This window comes from Schistocerca gregaria, chromosome 3 (assembly GCF_023897955.1).
Source record: "Schistocerca gregaria isolate iqSchGreg1 chromosome 3, iqSchGreg1.2, whole genome shotgun sequence".
NCBI classification, from domain to species: domain Eukaryota; kingdom Metazoa; phylum Arthropoda; class Insecta; order Orthoptera; family Acrididae; genus Schistocerca; species Schistocerca gregaria.
Genome location: NC_064922.1, coordinates 218,641,519 through 218,658,845, shown reverse-complemented (window position 1 = coordinate 218,658,845; position 17,327 = coordinate 218,641,519). Strand labels below are relative to the sequence as shown.

Genomic DNA, 17,327 nt, shown 5'->3' with positions numbered 1-17,327 from the left:
CCATGTTTCCAGTCATCAACAGTCCAATGCGGTGTTGTTGAGCCCAGGTGCGGTGTAAAGCTTTGTTTCTTGCAGTCATCAAGGGTACACGAGTGGGCCTTCAGCTCCGAAAGCCCATGTGATGATGTTTCGTTGAATGGTTCGCACGTTGACACTTGCTGATGACCCAGCACTCAATTCTGCAGCAATGTATTGAAGGGATGCGCTTCTGTCACGTTGAGTGATTATCTTCAGTTTTCGTTGGTCCCTTTCTTGCATGAACTTTTTCCGGTCGCATCTATGTCGGAGATTTGATGTTTTACCAGATTCCTGATATTCACGGTACAATCACGAGATGGTCATACTGGAAATCCTCACATCATCGCTACCTCGGAGATGCTGTGTCCCTTGGCTTGTGCCGGACCATAACACCACGTTTATACCCCCTTAAATCTTTATAACCAGTCATTTTAGTAGCAATAAACGATCAGGCTCCTGTTATTGCCGACCGCAGCGCCGTACTGCGCAAGTTTACATATATCTGTATTTGAGTGCGCATCCCTATATCAGTTTCTATGGCGCTGCAGTGTATAATACGTAACAAAATACAATCTTGACTACAGTCTGTGATGTGTGAGACTCCGTACACAAATATTATGTACTATGTAACCAGACCGGTGTGTGTGTGTGTGTGTGTGTGTGTGTGTGTGTGTGTGTGTGTGTGTGCGTTTGTGTGTGTGAACTACCTTCTGTACCCACGTAGGACTAAAAATCTTCTAAATACGACAAACATGTACCAAAATAACCCCAAAATGTGTAACAGTAATTATAATACGCAAAGCTTTAACGATGTTAAAGAGGTTGTTCAACTTTTTACTCGGTTTATATTAGTACTGCAAGCATTTGACAATTTCTCCTGTGGGAACTGAACCACTAGTCTAATGTAACACATAATGCAATAAAGGCCGTCTTACATCAAGTATTCGACAGTCTACGTTAAAGATGTAAAACGGTTCTAGCACTCAGAATTCTAGGAGGGTCAGACCCCACACGTGACGAAATGTATAGCGGTCGTTTTTACATTGAGCCCAAGTCACTTTTCGCTACGTACTTTGGAACGGGAAGCACAGTTGCATTCTCTGATTTAATCTCAGTGTTCATTTATTCAACAGACCAAACGGTTTCACGTTACCACTTGGACGTCTGGCGCTCTACGCACGTACGTTATCAGTAACAATTACCTTTCTCAAGTTCTGCATCAATAGTGCTCCTCAATGCACCTTAGAACACCCATCAAGCCGTTTAGATAACATGGTACGAAACCGGTTATACCAGTCACTAAGCGGCTACAATAAAAGAGCTAATTTTGCCAAGGGCTGTCTCACTGAGTTTAACCAGCATTTGAAGACAACAATACATTTCAGTCTCTTTGAGTATGTCTTCAAGTATGTATGGTTGTGAACAATTTTGGTATGTAGCTGGCACACTTCAGTTTCGCTCTATAGAACTATGTTGAATTGGAATACTCATTCGTTACTATTGTATTACTTGCTGTAATGTGCACGACAGCTAAGACGTGGACGACTGTTAATATTCTAGCGTAACGTTTTCTCAGATGTTCTTTTCTTGTAAATATAAATATTACTACTAATATAAATGATGTCCCTGTTACATTTTAATGTAGATCACCTAGATATATTTAATGAACGTAAAAAATAATGGGAACTAAAGCATTCCTTCCCTGTAGCTGTAGTGGTGTTTTACAAATACCTAGAAAAGACGAACAGACATTTTGCTGTAAAAAAAAAATGAAAATTCATACTTGAGGAATGTTGTCGAAGGAAAATTAATGTTAGCCAGAAGTACACACAGCCATACACAGACATTGCCTTGTGGGATATACATTAGAGGTAGATGCACTGATAATAGTGATTTGCGATACAAAGCTTAAAATTTCAATATACCTATTAGCTTGCTGTTGCTGCTCCTTTGTCTATAGATATCTATATTATTTGCTTCGTACTTCTGAACAACACAGGCACTGCAAGATCGCATTTATCTTTCAACGCTGGATAAGCGACTGTGAAATAAAATGTCTCCTCTTTACATGTAAGAAACGTATGACTGCTAGTTATAGACACATGGTTGACGACATATGGAAGTGTGGGTCCGGCTGTGAGTCAGACTCGGATAGCCTAACGGAAACGTGACCGCTCCCGTTAAGCTGAAAATCGGAGTTCGAGTCCTGGTTTGGCACAGATTTTCAATGTTGTCGTTCCATTAGAGAGCGGATGGGTTTCCATATTCGAAACTGCGAATACATTTGATATACCTACATATACCTGCTTGTATTTTAAAGCTCACTTCTGCTCTTTGTAGAACCCTCGGAAGTCCCTTGTTATTGACATTGAAACATATCTGGATTTATAAAACATACCGGTTTCAGCAAAAAACAGCTACTAGATTTTAATGCTTGAACCAAATTCTTATCAGAGATGATAAGCAACGTAGTACCGACATATGTACGATTTTCTCCCACAGTAAAAAAATGTTTGTTACATTACTTGTTACATTGTTCGCTTTGGAGCATAATATGCAACTATTGTGGCCACAGTCACTCTAAGGACTCATTCGGGCCAATATCTGGTTGTGTTATGGAATACGGAAATGAGTGCTCACTAGTAAATTAATTTCCGAGTAAAAGCGGGCAGCTATATAATTTCAGTACACGTGGCCACAAGACTTAGACTTCAAATGCATTTTTTGAGCAATTTTTTTCGATCTGTTATAGCCACAGAACACAGAAGCAGAAATCAGCTCATCATCTCTGAAGTCTAGTTGTCTATTAAAGGAATAATGACGTCATCTATTTTCATTGTACAGGCCTCTCTGTATTAATCACATACCATGTTTCTCGAAATCCCTGCTACCGTATCAAAAAATCTTCACATAACTATTCTACGGGATTATATGTTTTTACTCCAAATTCAGTTATTTATTTACTTCATACTTTAATTTCGTCAACTTGTTCTTCTATACGGTGGTTTGATAAATACACTCCTGGAAATGGAAAAAAGAGCACAATGACACCAGTGTGTCAGACCCACCATACTTGCTCCGGACACTGCGAGAGGTCTGTACAAGGAATGATCACACGCAGAGCACAGCGGACACACCAGGAACCGCGCTGTTGGCCGTCGAATGGCGCTAGCTGCGCAGCATTTGTGCACCGCCGCCGTCAGTGTCAGCCAGTTTGCCGTGGCATACGGAGCTCCATCGCAGTCTTTAACACTGGTAGCATGCCACGACAGCGTGGATGTGAACCGTATGTGCAGTGTCATCCTTCTGTTATCAGATGGCAGTGACTCATCACCAACTGGCGCCGCAAAGTGACTGTGTCCTGGAGGAATACTTTCGGGACTATTGTTTAATTGCATGGTTTCAAATGGCTCTTAGAACTATGGGACTTAACATCAGAGGTCATCAGTCCGTTATAACTTAGAACTACTTATCCTAACTAATTTAAGGACATCACACACATCCATACCCGAGGCAGCATTCGAACCTGCGACCATAGCGGCCTCGCGATTCCTGACTGAAGCGCCCTGAAGCTCTCGGCCACACCGGCGGGCATTTTCATGGGGGGTACACATTTACTAGAGTACTGACATCATTCATTAATTGATGAAAGTCGTTTTGAGGTACCTCTTTGTTAATATGACACAACAGCATCCGTTTTTGTCGCATGTTGTTACAGATGTTTTGCGATGTTATAAGGGAACTGTCTCAACATACTACTTCCAGCAGGAACGCTACATCGAAATTATGAGCATTTAAGAACTTCTCCCATAACTAGCACTTGAGTGAGTTTGTTATATCCGAGATAAGACAGGAATAACTGTATCGACGTTTATTTATGAACTGATTTGTTAAGAAGAGTATACATTTCCATTTACAAAGGATGCAATGTTTTTCTCGGCAGCCGCTTGTTGCAACTCACATTTATTGTCATTCAGCACAAAAAAAAGAAAACGGTATCATCGTACTCTCCCGTATATGCTTTTTGATTTTCGAACAGATATTTGCATTTCGTTTCTCACTTTCCTCTATTCCTCTCTCCCCTCGGTTTTTAACGAGGTACTGTTGTTTCGCACGTTTGAAATAAAGGGTATGAAGACTGTGGCAGTGTTGAAGAGATTTTCTTATTGCATCTATCTTCCATGGCATTTTACACCATGTTGATTACATCTGTCGTCGTCATATTTGTTTTCTGCATTTTGAGAGTAACCAGTTTGAAGCTTTCTAAATTTTTCTTTGCTTCCATGAACGCTTGGTGCAATTTCTTTATGCTCTTCCTCTTTCGCATTCTGATGTACCTCTTTGTTATCAGTGATAGCATGCTCATCAATTGATTAATTGACTGGAATATCACCTCCCGTTCTGCTCCCTGGTTCTACGGTGATAGTTTTTGTAACATCTTCATTCACATTTCTCCCAAGACCATGCTCTGATTTCACAGATGTGGACTGAGTCAATATAATACAAGAGTTGCATATCCCGCTGCTCCTGAATAACTATAATCAATAGGCAATCGTACAAGGTGTCGATAGTCTCTATTATCCCTCAGGTGCTATGCCGATCTGCAGGGCGCTACTTTCCACACACAAAATACGCCCTAGCTCCGCTAACAATCACATTAAGAGGAAAAATACTCTTGGAATTCGGCTTTAGCTATTCTATTGCCATTGAACTTTCCACAACAGATGTTTGCAGTCCATACTTTGCTCTGACACAGTAATCTGTCTCGTTTAAGCTATGCATTTGCTTGGTCCTTTCAGGCGGCACTTCGAACAATAAATATCTGACAAAGCAGCAGGCATCATAGAACACCCATTTTAGAACAGCGAGGAGAGTAACCTTTGCTTTCAAAAGCATATTTTAAAGTTTCTCTCCTCGAGGAGGATATGTTACATTTCAGGTGACGTTTTACATTAACCCAAACAACATTCTGCAGTAAACAAGTGCTCGAATTCACAAAGCCAAAGCGGACTTCCGCTCGTCATAGCGTCCAAGCAAGAAGTGCACAGTGCCACATTGCTCTGTCAGTCGTTGAGAAACTTCGCTCTTCGAAAAATGAAAACGACAAGTAGCTTTACATCACTGTTTGAAGCAACATCGAACCTTACAGAAAAAGAATAAACATGAGGCCAGTTCACAACCAAGCATATTGATGCAATATATATGACTCCTGATTGACGGATAATCAGATAATCTTAGGAAAAACAACATCTATCACAAAAGACAAAAGAGTTTACAATGCATTACACATGATACCCAGTCATGTCATTCAACCCTGACACTGTATGCTAATGGAAAAAATGGCGAGGGCTATTGTGGTTCATTCAACATCCTATCGGTCCCCTGCACATGGCTGTGTTAAGTCATCTCCACGGTTGGAGGAAGGAAACGGCTTACCACCTCCAATACAACGATGGTTAGTAAATCAGTACGCAATCAAAACTGACGTGGGATCTAATGATAGTTACACGTTTTGAATGGCTGATTTTATGTAACAGTCTGCATTAATTCAGCGATTCACTTTTTACGTAGAATTTGTCAGCTAGCCGATAGTTCTTATTAGGAATTTGCCTGACTCAGAAAAAAAAATTATTTAGAAATTTTATGCCTCTGTTCTCATTCACTAGCATTTCATTCCAGCTATTTTCGCTGTGATTGTAGAGTTGTCATTCAAGAGCCTTTCACGTTACTTGATTCACACATATCTGATTTCACGCAGGGCAGGCAATTCGTTCAGCAAGTGCCTGATGTACAACCAGAGCGATGCCGTGAACTGGAGCAGTGATGAACCAATTAAGTGTCAGCACGGCTGGGATTACGACGACACGTGGTTCTCGCTGACGGTTCCTTCGCAGATGAACTGGGTCTGCGACAACCAGCAGCCAGCAAAGGACGTCTTGTTCTACGCACAAAATATCGGAGTGGCTATGAGCCTGCTGTTCGGGTACATAGGCGACATGTAAGCAATCAGCCTATGAGACTGTAGTCGACTTATTCTTTTTACCTTCACAAGGTAATATGCCATTAACAGACAAATAATTTAAGATCATCACTTGGTGGGTATTGGGTTATTACTGATTTTACGCTGTATTATGTATACCTCAGGAGTTAATGAGGAAAGAATTTTATTTTAACTTGTTATGTGTCTATAAAGTAACAACTAGATGTAAGTCAAATATAGTTTATCTTAGTGTGTTTCTCGGCCTCAGATTAAATGGATACTCGAGTAACAGGCTGAATCTTCTTGATAAGTCATTTTACTTGTTTCTGTATCTTACGTCGAGGTCCATAAGACCAAACGAAGGGGAATATCTCCATCATCGAGGAACCAGTCAGCAGCTGAAATTAACATAAACAAAATGAAACGCAGGTGTTCCCTGTGCAGACGAGTTGCGAGTGTCCAGCGTGTTAAGTAATACTTGCGAAATCTCTTGGGAATGAATAAAGGATGCAAAAAGAATCAGAAACGTAAATACACTCCTGGAAATGGAAAAAAGAACACATTGACACTGGTGTGTCAGACTCACCATACTTGCTCCGGACACTGCGAGAGGGCTGTACAAGCAATGATCACACGCACGGCACAGCGGACACACCAGGAACCGCGGTGTTGGCCGTCGAATGGCGCTAGCTGCGCAGCATTTGTGCACCGCCGCCGTCAGTGTCAGCCAGTTTCCCGTGGCATACGGAGCTCCATCGCAGTCTTTAACACTGGTAGCATGCCGCGACAGCGTGGACGTGAACCATATGTGCAGTTGACGGACTTTGAGCGAGGGCGTATAGTGGGCATGCGGGAGGCCGGAGGGACGTACCGCCGAATTGCTCAACACGTGCGGCGTGAGGTCTCCACAGTACATATATGTTGTCGCCAGTGGTCGGCGGAAGGTGCACGTGCCCGTCGACCTGGGACCGGACCGCAGCGACGCACGGATGCACGCCAAGACCGTAGGATCCTACACAGTGCCGTAGGGGACCGCACCGCCACTTCCCAGCAAATTAGGGACACTGTTGCTCCTGGGGTTTCGGCGAGGACCATTCGCAACCGTCTCCATGAAGCTGGGCTACGGTCCCGCACACCGTTAGGCCGTCTTCCGCTCACGCCCCATCATCGTGCAGCCCGCCTCCAGTGATGTCGCGACAGGCGTGAATGGAGGGACGAATGGAGACGTGTCGTCTTCAGCGATGAGAGTCGCTTCTGCCTTGGTGCCAATGATGGTCGTATGCGTGTTTGGCTCCGTGAAGGTGAGAGCCGCAATCAGGACTGCATACGACCGAGGCACACAGGTCCAACACCCGGCATCATGGTGTGGGGAGCGATCTCCTACACTGGCCGTAGACCTCTGGTGATCGTCGAGGGGACACTGAATAGTGCACGGTACATCCAACCCATCGTTCTACCATTCCTAGACCGGCAAGGGAACTTGCTGTTCCAACAGGACAATGCACGTCCGCATGTATCCCGTGCCACCCAACGTGCTCTAGAAGGTGTAAGTCAACTACCCTGGCCAGCAAGATCTCCGGATCTGTCCCCCATTGAGCATGTTTGGGGCTGGATGAAGCGTCGTCTCACGCGGTCTGCACGTCCAGCACGAACGCTGGTCCAACTGAGGCGCCAGGTGGAAATGGCATGGCAAGCCATTCCACAGGACTACAACCAGCATCTCTACGATCGTCTCCATGGGACAAAAGCAGCCTGCATTGCTGCGAAAGGTGGATATACACTGTACTAGTGCCGACATTGTGCATGCTCTGTTGTTTGCGTCTATGTGCCTGTGGTTCTGTCAGTGTGATCATGTGATGTATCTGACCCCAGGAATGTGTCAATAAAGTTTCCCCTTCCTGGGACAATGAATTCACGGTGTTCTTATTTCAATTTCCAGGAGTGTATATACATACGGTCAATTATTTGTATTTGATTAATAGGGACCCTTTCCTTGTTGTTTCATGTGTGGTTTGTTTTTGACTTTTTAGTTTTCCAGCTTAGTTATTAAAGATTGATTTCTTTTAAAACTTGTCTTCTGTTGGGTAGGTCTTTGAATAGACCCAACTTAATAGGTAACTAATCTAGAGCACATATCCACAGTATCCAAGAACGATAACCTTTTCTGGACTGAATACCTATTTCAATACGACCTTCCACTTTCTTACAATGGTATGGTTAAGGGAGGCTTTCCATACTAGTCACACGACTGTTTTTCTCATTTTCTGCTGTTTCTTTGGTACTGATTCCATTATTGTCCCCAATACGATGAAGTACCGCATCCTCTGAATCAGGTGTACTAACACAGTTTGATCTCCTACAGTGAAATGAAATTTCCTCAAAATACCCTTGATCTTCAAGATGTCCAAGTATTCTTTAAAAAACCTTATTGTTCGGTAAATACCTATTAGGAAATGTTTCAAGAAACAGATGTATGGCCTTAGACTCATTGCCAGCCCATACATCAGGTGCATGTCCACCATGTGTTCATTAGAACGAATTTTAGCTACAAATGCACTGTACACGAAAGTCCGGTAAGGAAGTGGCCGAGCAGGCATCACGCTAGGAACTGGAAGTCAGACTCAACGCGTCGTCTCCATCCGAGTTCGCTAACGCACGCTTGTTCGGTGGTACACTTTCCGCATTAGCTTATTCGATTCCTGGTGGGGGAAGATTATTCAGTACACGCCTAACACAATCCAATAATACCTGCAGAGCAGTCTACCACGACTGATAGCGTTCTGAATACTAAAAGGATTTGCTTAATTACTAGTACCACTGCAACTAAGACAAAAGGGAAAACATGTCTTGGAAATCTCAAAACAAGCAACACTTGTAAAAGGAAGCAAAAAAGTTGAAGGAAATAAACGAGGGAAATATGGAGCGAACAACACGTGTCTAACTAAGAAAATAAAAATAAGAGATTATTTGTAAATCTGAATATTTCTGCTTGTCGTTTAAATCATCTATCCAGTCCCCAGAGGTTTCTCACATAATAGTCAACAATGAGTATATTGCCATGATCAATTTTGTATCACAGTTAGTACCTTAATTTTTCCAGAAGCTCCCTGGCTCAATAGAAGAAATGATCCGTGAGGAAATGTTCCTTTAGCATTGACTGAGCGAGAATTGCTGCTAATATTTTTAGTTCCTGCGGTAGGCTTTTGAAAATGGATGCTGCAGAATACTGCTCACCTATCCTGTACAACAGTCACGGAAGTGCGATCCAAATGCAGATTGGATTATTGCCTAGTGTTATCTAATTGAAAGTGGCTAAATCTTGGGAGATAGTGACATCGTCAATACCAAACCTCACAAAATAATGTACGAGTACACACTGAGATGCCAGTGTCAGAATTCCCAGACTCCTAGATAGAAGCAGAAAAGAGGTTTACGAACTTTTCTCTAGCTGCGCGTTTTTGAACGAAAAATTCCTTTAGGAAATGTGAACAGTTACCCCTATAATTATATCGTATGACACAGTCGAATGAAAATAAGGAAAGTAAAGTAATTTTAGTGTTCCACGCTTACCACAAGTGCTGTTACAACGCTAACTATACAAGAATTCAGTTTTTGAACGTGACCCTGAACATGGGCGTTCATAACAGTTACTAGGTATTTAAACACCTAAACGTTTTAACTGTTCGAATTACCGGTCACACGCCAATTCAGTGTGATTAAATGTCAGTTTTAGTTGAACTATATGTCATAAACTCTAAAAGCTGAATCCGGTTGTTACTTAGCAACAGTTTCCTTTCTGCAAGCCATGAACGTATGTCTTTAAGTGCAGTGTTTGATTCATTGTCTATTTTGCACACAACAGCCATCACTAATGTCATTAGAGAACAGAATTAATGCAGAATCAACTGTCATAAACATTTATACATACATGCTAGTTTCATCAGCAAACAGTATTAATTTAGAAACAATTGTTGTATTAGAAGACATAACATTTCTATGTTCAAGAAAACCCCGCGGTCCCAGCACAGTTACTTCAGTCACCGTCCACTAAACTATGTTCCAATCAGACACCACCTCATAGCTGTTCTCATAACTCTGGAGATGGACCTTTTGTCCTCTGTTGTGTATGAATGAGAGGGACCATTTGTAAGGTAGCCTTCTTACGATTATTCCATAATGTGCCGAAACGTTATGTGATCCACACAATCAAATGGCTTAGTTAAATTAAAAAGAAGATGCCTAACGTACGCAACTTCTAGTCGAATTCATTCAACTTCTCACTGATGAAAGAGAATGTAGCATTTACAGTTGCTAAGCATCTTCTGAAACCAAACTGTCCGTTTGACAGACAACTGTAATGATAAATTACACTTATTTATCCAGCCCTTTCAAAAACGTTATCAATCGCCGGTGGCGTAGAAATATGTTTAAAATTGTTTATACTAACTATGTCTCAGTTTTAAAAAGTGTTCTGATTTGGGTATTTTAGGAAAATGACATTCCCTAAAGAAAAAATGACAAATATAACTAACATGTGCAGCACAATAATTCAGTATCCTTCTAGACAGCACATATTATGCATGAGCGCTCTTAGTCTTCAGTTATGTAGTTACTGACTTACTCTCTCATTGCCAGAGACAGAGAGGTATTTCAGACAGACGTTTTGGAAAGCCATTTCATCAATTTCTGTCTTTCAAAATCGTCATTCACCTTACCCAGCCTGGAAAATCATGTTGTGAATGTGAAAATTTCCAACACTGAAGAAGATATCTTCATCTGAGACCATCTTACAACACGTATTTAATTCACATGTGAAGAACAAGATTTTGAGCGCCTGGAAAGATCAGCCGTGGTTATACAGCAAATTCAGAAACATAATACAAGGTCAATGAGGGTTAAATTACAGATACAAACGAAGTAAGAACATTGTTGACGATTAAAAGTAAATCAGTGTCATATCCAGCTTAAGGAGAGCAAGAAGAATTCAATGAATATGAATCCACAATTTTCCAACCAATGTGACTATAACAGTACAGGGTTTTCAGTCTGATGTAGAGTTCAGAGTCCGATCAAAATTACACATTATGTCACTTATCAGCCACGATGCCACTGGAGCGGAATATGAAAGATCGTAGCCCAAAAACCTACGTTATGGAAACTGTCTCAAGCCGTAGAATCATTATATCGCTCTAACTTTTCAGTCATAGGAACTCTCAAAATGTGATATAATATATCTGATACTGGAACAGAAAATGAATTAAAGTTACTAAAAGTGGAGAGGCGTCTTAATCTAAGGCATCTGTACAAAATAATCATCCATTTGACGCTCCTTCTTACTCTTTTATTGCCAGATACGTTTAAAGGCGTGCTCTCTACAAAATGCGATTTATTTCTTTTCTGTTCAGTCAAAGATGTTTCCATAGTGTCATCTTAAGAGGGTCTGATTTTATTTATTTACAAAATTCCATTGGTTACCTCTTTTATTCCTACAAATATGTTACATCTTTTTGATTGCTCACCTGGAGCTACGTTGTTGTGGATACGAATCTGCACAGAGTGGCTTGATTTTGTATTTTTTATAGCTTAACAGCATATCATCTGTTAAGTAGTAGGATTTATTTGGTTAAATAATTTTTACTTATGAATACTTTTCGAGAGGAACTGTGATACGGGTTCTGTACTTTTTTGGCTTTCATATTTAACAAAACTAATGAGTTGCCTTTCTTAGATGTAATTGTTCTTCCTACTTCCCTGACGTTTTAATTTCACAGAGTGGGCATATAATTAGTGAAACTGAATAGCTCTAATTTCTAAGTGTTCGAATAGATAGTAAGCTGCCGTAGAAAGCCCACGTTGAGGATCATGTTCAAAGATTGCAATTTTTTGTATTCGAATAGTATCTGAATGTGTGTGATCGTTCGACAGGAAAATTAGTCTACTTTGCTTATTTTCATTCGCTTATGTCGCATGATATTATATCTTAGGGTAACTCTTCCCATTCAAAAACGATAACTTGGGATCAGAAATTTGTAGTTCGAGCAATAAGTGGCGTAGGAACACAAACCTCTTGCCGACCGCTGTTCACGAGTCTGGGTATTTTGACATTGGCCTCTCAATATATACATATTAATTACTGTCATGTCTTGTTAACAATATTAGCTTATTCGCAAGAATAAGCAGCTTTCACTCAGTTAATACCCGGCAGAAATTAAACCTGCATTTGGAACGCACTTCCTTAACACGTGCAGAATGGTGTGCAGTGTACTGCTGCATCCATTTTCAATAACTTGACGTGTAAATAAAATGTTAATGAAACCTTCCGTTTCATATACACAAGTCCCTAGTTATGTAAGGTACTGTGGGCTTAGCCGCCAAACAACAGTGCCAGACGAGGCTATACGTCAAAGACTTCCAAGCATACGCGTTCTTTTTTATGAGTGAAAATCGGACATAAAATACCGCAAGTAACATCAGCGTGGTTTTCAACAAATTGTGTTTAGAACTAAGAAGTAAAAAAATTGTAATTATGTTTCATTACTGACAACTGGATAATTGAATGATTAGGCCCTGCAACTATAACCAAAACGGCCTTGCTGTGCTGGTACTGCGAACGGCTGAAAGCAAGGGGGAACTACAGCCGTAATTTTTCCCGAGGACATGCAGCTTTACTGTATGGTTAAACGATGATGGCGTCCTCTTGGGTACAATATTCTGGAGGTAAAATAGTCCCCCATTCGGATCTCCGGGCGGGCACTACTCAGGAGGACGTCGTTATCAGGAGAAAGAAAACTGGCGTTCTACGGATCGCAGCGTGGAATGTCAGATCCCTTAATCGTACAGGTAGGTTAGAAAATTTAAAAAGGGAAATGGATAGGTTAAAATTAGATATAGTGGGAATTAGTGAAGTTCGGTGGCAGGAGGAACAAGACTTTTGGTCAGGTGAATACAGGGTTATAAATACAAAATGAAATAGGGGTAATGCAGGAGTAGGTTTAATAATGAATAAAAACATAGGAGTGCGGGTAAGCTACTACAAACAGCATAGTGAACGCATTATTGTGGCCAAGATATACACAAGGCCCATGCCTACTACAGTAGTACAAGTTTATATGCCAACTAGCTCTGCAGATGATGAAGAAATTGATGAAATATGTAATGAGATAAAAGAAATTATTCAGGTAGTGAGGGGAGACGAAGTTTAATAGTCATGGGTGACTGGAATTCGTCAGTGGGAAAAGGGAGAGAAGGAGACATAGTAGGTGATTATGGATTGCGGCTCAGAAATGAAAGAGGAAGCCGTCTGGTAGAATTTTGCACAGAGCATAACTTAATCATAGCTAAAGAATCATAAAAGAAGGTTGTATTGGAGAGAAGAGAAGTTTGTGGTAGAACTTGACTAGATCAGTTGGTAGGACATGTTTTAAGGCATCAAGGGATCACGAATTTAGCATTGGAGGGCAGCGTGGAGGGTAAAAATCGTAGAGGGAGACCAAGAGATGAATACACTAAGCTGATTCAGAAGGATGTAGGTTGCAGTAAGTACTGGGAGATGAAGAAGGTTGCTCAGGATATAGTAGCATGGAGAGCTGCAACAAACCAGTCTCAGGACTGAAGACAACAACAACAACAACAACGCTGACAACTGATGGTGTTTTATTTCAGTCAAACAATATCACGTAAATTTTGCGTAAAAACGTGCCGAGTCACATCTTTTTCCAATTTTTATTACATTACACTACGAACTTCGGATTTTGTGGTACCATCTTCAGAAGCAAATCTTTTATACATAATATATATTTGGTCCTCAGTGAAGTTAAATGCCGTTTACTGTTACGAGAATGTTAGATGTTTGTTTAGGCGTTTTGTGAACCGAGCGAGGAAAATATGGGAAACAGTGAAGAAAACAATGGAAAACTAACCGAAAAAACAAGGAAGAATATGTTTAACCTTTTGAAGTTAGCACACTTAGTAGCACATCATGGCACTCATTGCACACAATTGTTTACAGCTGTTTAGAAAACGCTGAACATATCTAGATTAATGTGATGTGATAAAAGATAAAGTTTATCACAATGTGTAAATTCAGGCTTTTTGATTTTGTGGAGGTATATTTCCAATCTTTCTTTGAGATTTGTGATCTTAGCAGAGGTTTCATTGAGGATTCTTGCCAAATTGTTGATCAGTCGCTCGCTTTCTAGCACATGATGTGCAGTATCTGATTGCTCGAAATGGTTGAGTCTGAAAACATTTATGTGTTTGTGTAGTATCTGCCTGTTTTCTCTTCGTAAATCAGATAGAATAGTTGAAACTATACCTTCAAAGAATCAAAAGGCCTAAATCTATGTTAAATTGACAAACAGATTTCACTAGTCATAGTTATTATATTAATTTTAAAGATTTTTAACATCTTAGATTCTCATAACAGGAGAACACTCAAGAGAAAATTTAAATTTTGTACCAGACGATTTTCATCTGAAGATAGCCCCATTGGGTAGGAAATCTATGTCGTAATTTAATAAAACACACTAAAACGGCGGCTGAAGGCGTTTCTATTCAAACGTCGTGTGTACTGAATAACGTCATCTTCAGAGCTGCAAACTGCTAATAAAAATGAAACACAACAAATTAGTGCAAAACACATATTTTCGTTTGGATGCGAAGACAAATTATAAATTCTGTCAGTAATTAAAAAGCTACTATTTACAATACGGGCACATCAATGAAGAATAATTCTGTACCTTTTTTTTTTGAAACGCACTACTGACTTCCTTTCATTTTGGTCACAGTTCAAATCGTTTCTGGAAGTTCATTAACTATCTCTTTGTACGTCTTGTTGTTTACATTGTTGTGTGTGTAATGTTCATTAGTCAGTTTCCACAAACTAGGTACTTCGCCATGCATTTGAATAAGTTATTCGGCGTGGTCAGCTGTCCACAACTTCACTATACCTGTAGGAGATAACATTAGTTGTGAAAACGAAGCCACAGCAAAGTTCACGGTCATTCTGAACGTATCCGTTAACGGCAGTGGCGTCGGAGCATTGGCTTCGAGAACTGTAGGTAAAGGCCACGGGTCGTGACTGTACTAAAGAGGAGGCAGGACCTGCGCGTATTGGAGAAACCGACGGAAATATTCATATCAAAACTAGACATGATTGTCTTATTTGGGAGTTCCGCGACCGTTCATTAAATAAAATATGGCGTTTCAGTCTTCGATCGCTATTCTTTATTTTCAATCAATTACCGGTTTCGGGTTAGCTGCCCATCTTCAGATCATATGTTGTAGTTACAGAGTAACTTGTCCGTACTGAACACACGGTTTAGTGTCATAAGTCAGTGACAGTGAACCGTGTGTTCTGTACGGACAAGTTACTCTGTAACTACAACATATGATCTGAAGGTGGGCAGCTAGCCCAAAACCGGTAATTGATTGAAAATAAAGAATAGCGATCGAAGACTGAAACGCCATATCCTATTTAGGAAATATTCATAGCCCGTCGCTAAAATCCCTTCGTATGTGGCCAGCTTATCGTCGCTAGAAAGGTTGAACATGGCCACTGCCCCCGCTGTGTCGCCTCTAACTCGAATTATTATTACCAAAAGCGAACTACAAGTATGTCAAGCAAACAGTTGCGCAAAGAACTTGTATGCATTTTTTTACTTTTAGCTTTTGATTTTTCATAGCAGAGGACATTTCGAAATTGAATTGAATTTACAGAAAACCTTTTCTGTATTTATTTTTCACGGCTAGATACACACGACTCCGCTGTTAGTATTATTTGCAGCCACTATTGAATATCTAGACGATGTCTTCGTTTTAGGTGTCTGGAGAAGGGTATATGTATCAATTTCACGTAAGATACCAAGTTCCGCAAACGAGTAAGCCGGAAGTTATAAGCGAAAATATTTCAGATACCTCTGACAGTGGACCTCTTCTATTTCAAACTCTTTGCTTTACATATTTTGGAAGGAGCAGGACGTATCGATCGAAATAAGAAAAAAATGACCAGTAACTATGGTCACAAAATTTTGTATTGGGCTTCACAGTGCTGAATGGCTACCGCCCTGCAGATGTGATGGATTTTTATGGGCGTTAATCCATCGGCATATAGGACAATTTAGGTAACGTTGACGTGGCGCTCCACGAGTTTTGTGATGTCGCTTTCTGCTACATCACTTTGAGGATTCTTTTCGTTAAGTGAGAGATATAATAGGTTCTGCGACACTTCGGCGACGTGTCACACAGAGCCAGTAGCAACCAAGAACGCTCCATACGTCACAAGCACAATGCTTGATGTTCACTGAAAGCAAGACAACATATTGTACGCGTCTTGTTCAGTAGCGGCCCAAACTCAGTGATTTCTATGTTATACCTTACACCACATGAATACATGCTGTTTCTAAGCAATAGCACATTGAATGTTAATAACGAATCGCTATTTATACGATTTGCTGTGATAAAAATACGGGAAACTTCATACTGATGGTTAAAGGATTTCTGTTTTTACGTATTATCGCGTTACACACGGCGTGTTATCAGGAAAAGCCGTATTAGGACAACGGAAAGTTAAAGATTCGTGTAAAACGTACCGTTCTTTTCAAAATTTGTTATAATTCAATGTAATGAATAAGATACCGGTGATTAAAGACTATAAAAATTTTGAACAAAATTCACAGTATCTTTCAGCGAATCTGAAGCCTTCGCGTTTCTCAAAAGGCTTTTAGACTTCCGTGCGAAAGTAATAGAAGTAATTTCTGTAATACTTGATGTCATATAAATATAAGTGCGGTCTCTGTCAGGAGTGAATTTGTTCGGTCTGGTGAACTTTTAAATGACGATGTCTTTACTTGACACGGATTTGTATGTTCCCTTTTCCTCTTACTAGCCATGGTACCCGACTTCGCTCAAGGTGTTGATATGAGATTGTGTGGTAGTTGTAATATAAGGATAATCTTTAAAGTATAAGAGATACAAAAATTTACTGAAAACATGTTCTAACTATTTACAATATTTGTGTATAAACAGCAATTTTCATTACATAATGAGAATGTCCCGCTTCACCCTATCGTCAGTATAATAGGTGCCCCAACATACCACCTAGCAAAACATCTGGCTTCTCTTCTGAGTCCCATGGTGGGGAAATGTGAACACCATATTCGAAACTCAGAATATTTAATACGACGACTGAAGAACCTGCACCTTGAATCTACCGACTTACTAGTGAGTTTCAATGTGGTTTCTTTGTTAACACGGGTGCCTCTGATTGACTCATTACAACTCATAGGAGCTAAGCTGGAAGAGGACGTCTTATACCTTTTCAAACACGTGT

The 17,327-nt window shown here is 40.5% G+C and overlaps 1 protein-coding gene across 1 annotated transcript in view; it reads left to right on the top strand.

The window, feature by feature from the left end:
• Nucleotides 1-17,327, top strand: part of LOC126355318 (solute carrier family 22 member 7-like) — a 69,879-nt gene that overhangs the window by 7,740 nt on the left and 44,812 nt on the right. Inside the window, exon 3 of the mRNA XM_050005611.1 lies at nucleotides 5,777-6,016. Coding sequence (XP_049861568.1) covers nucleotides 5,777-6,016 — 240 coding nt within the window. The remainder of the gene's footprint in view (nucleotides 1-5,776; nucleotides 6,017-17,327) is intronic.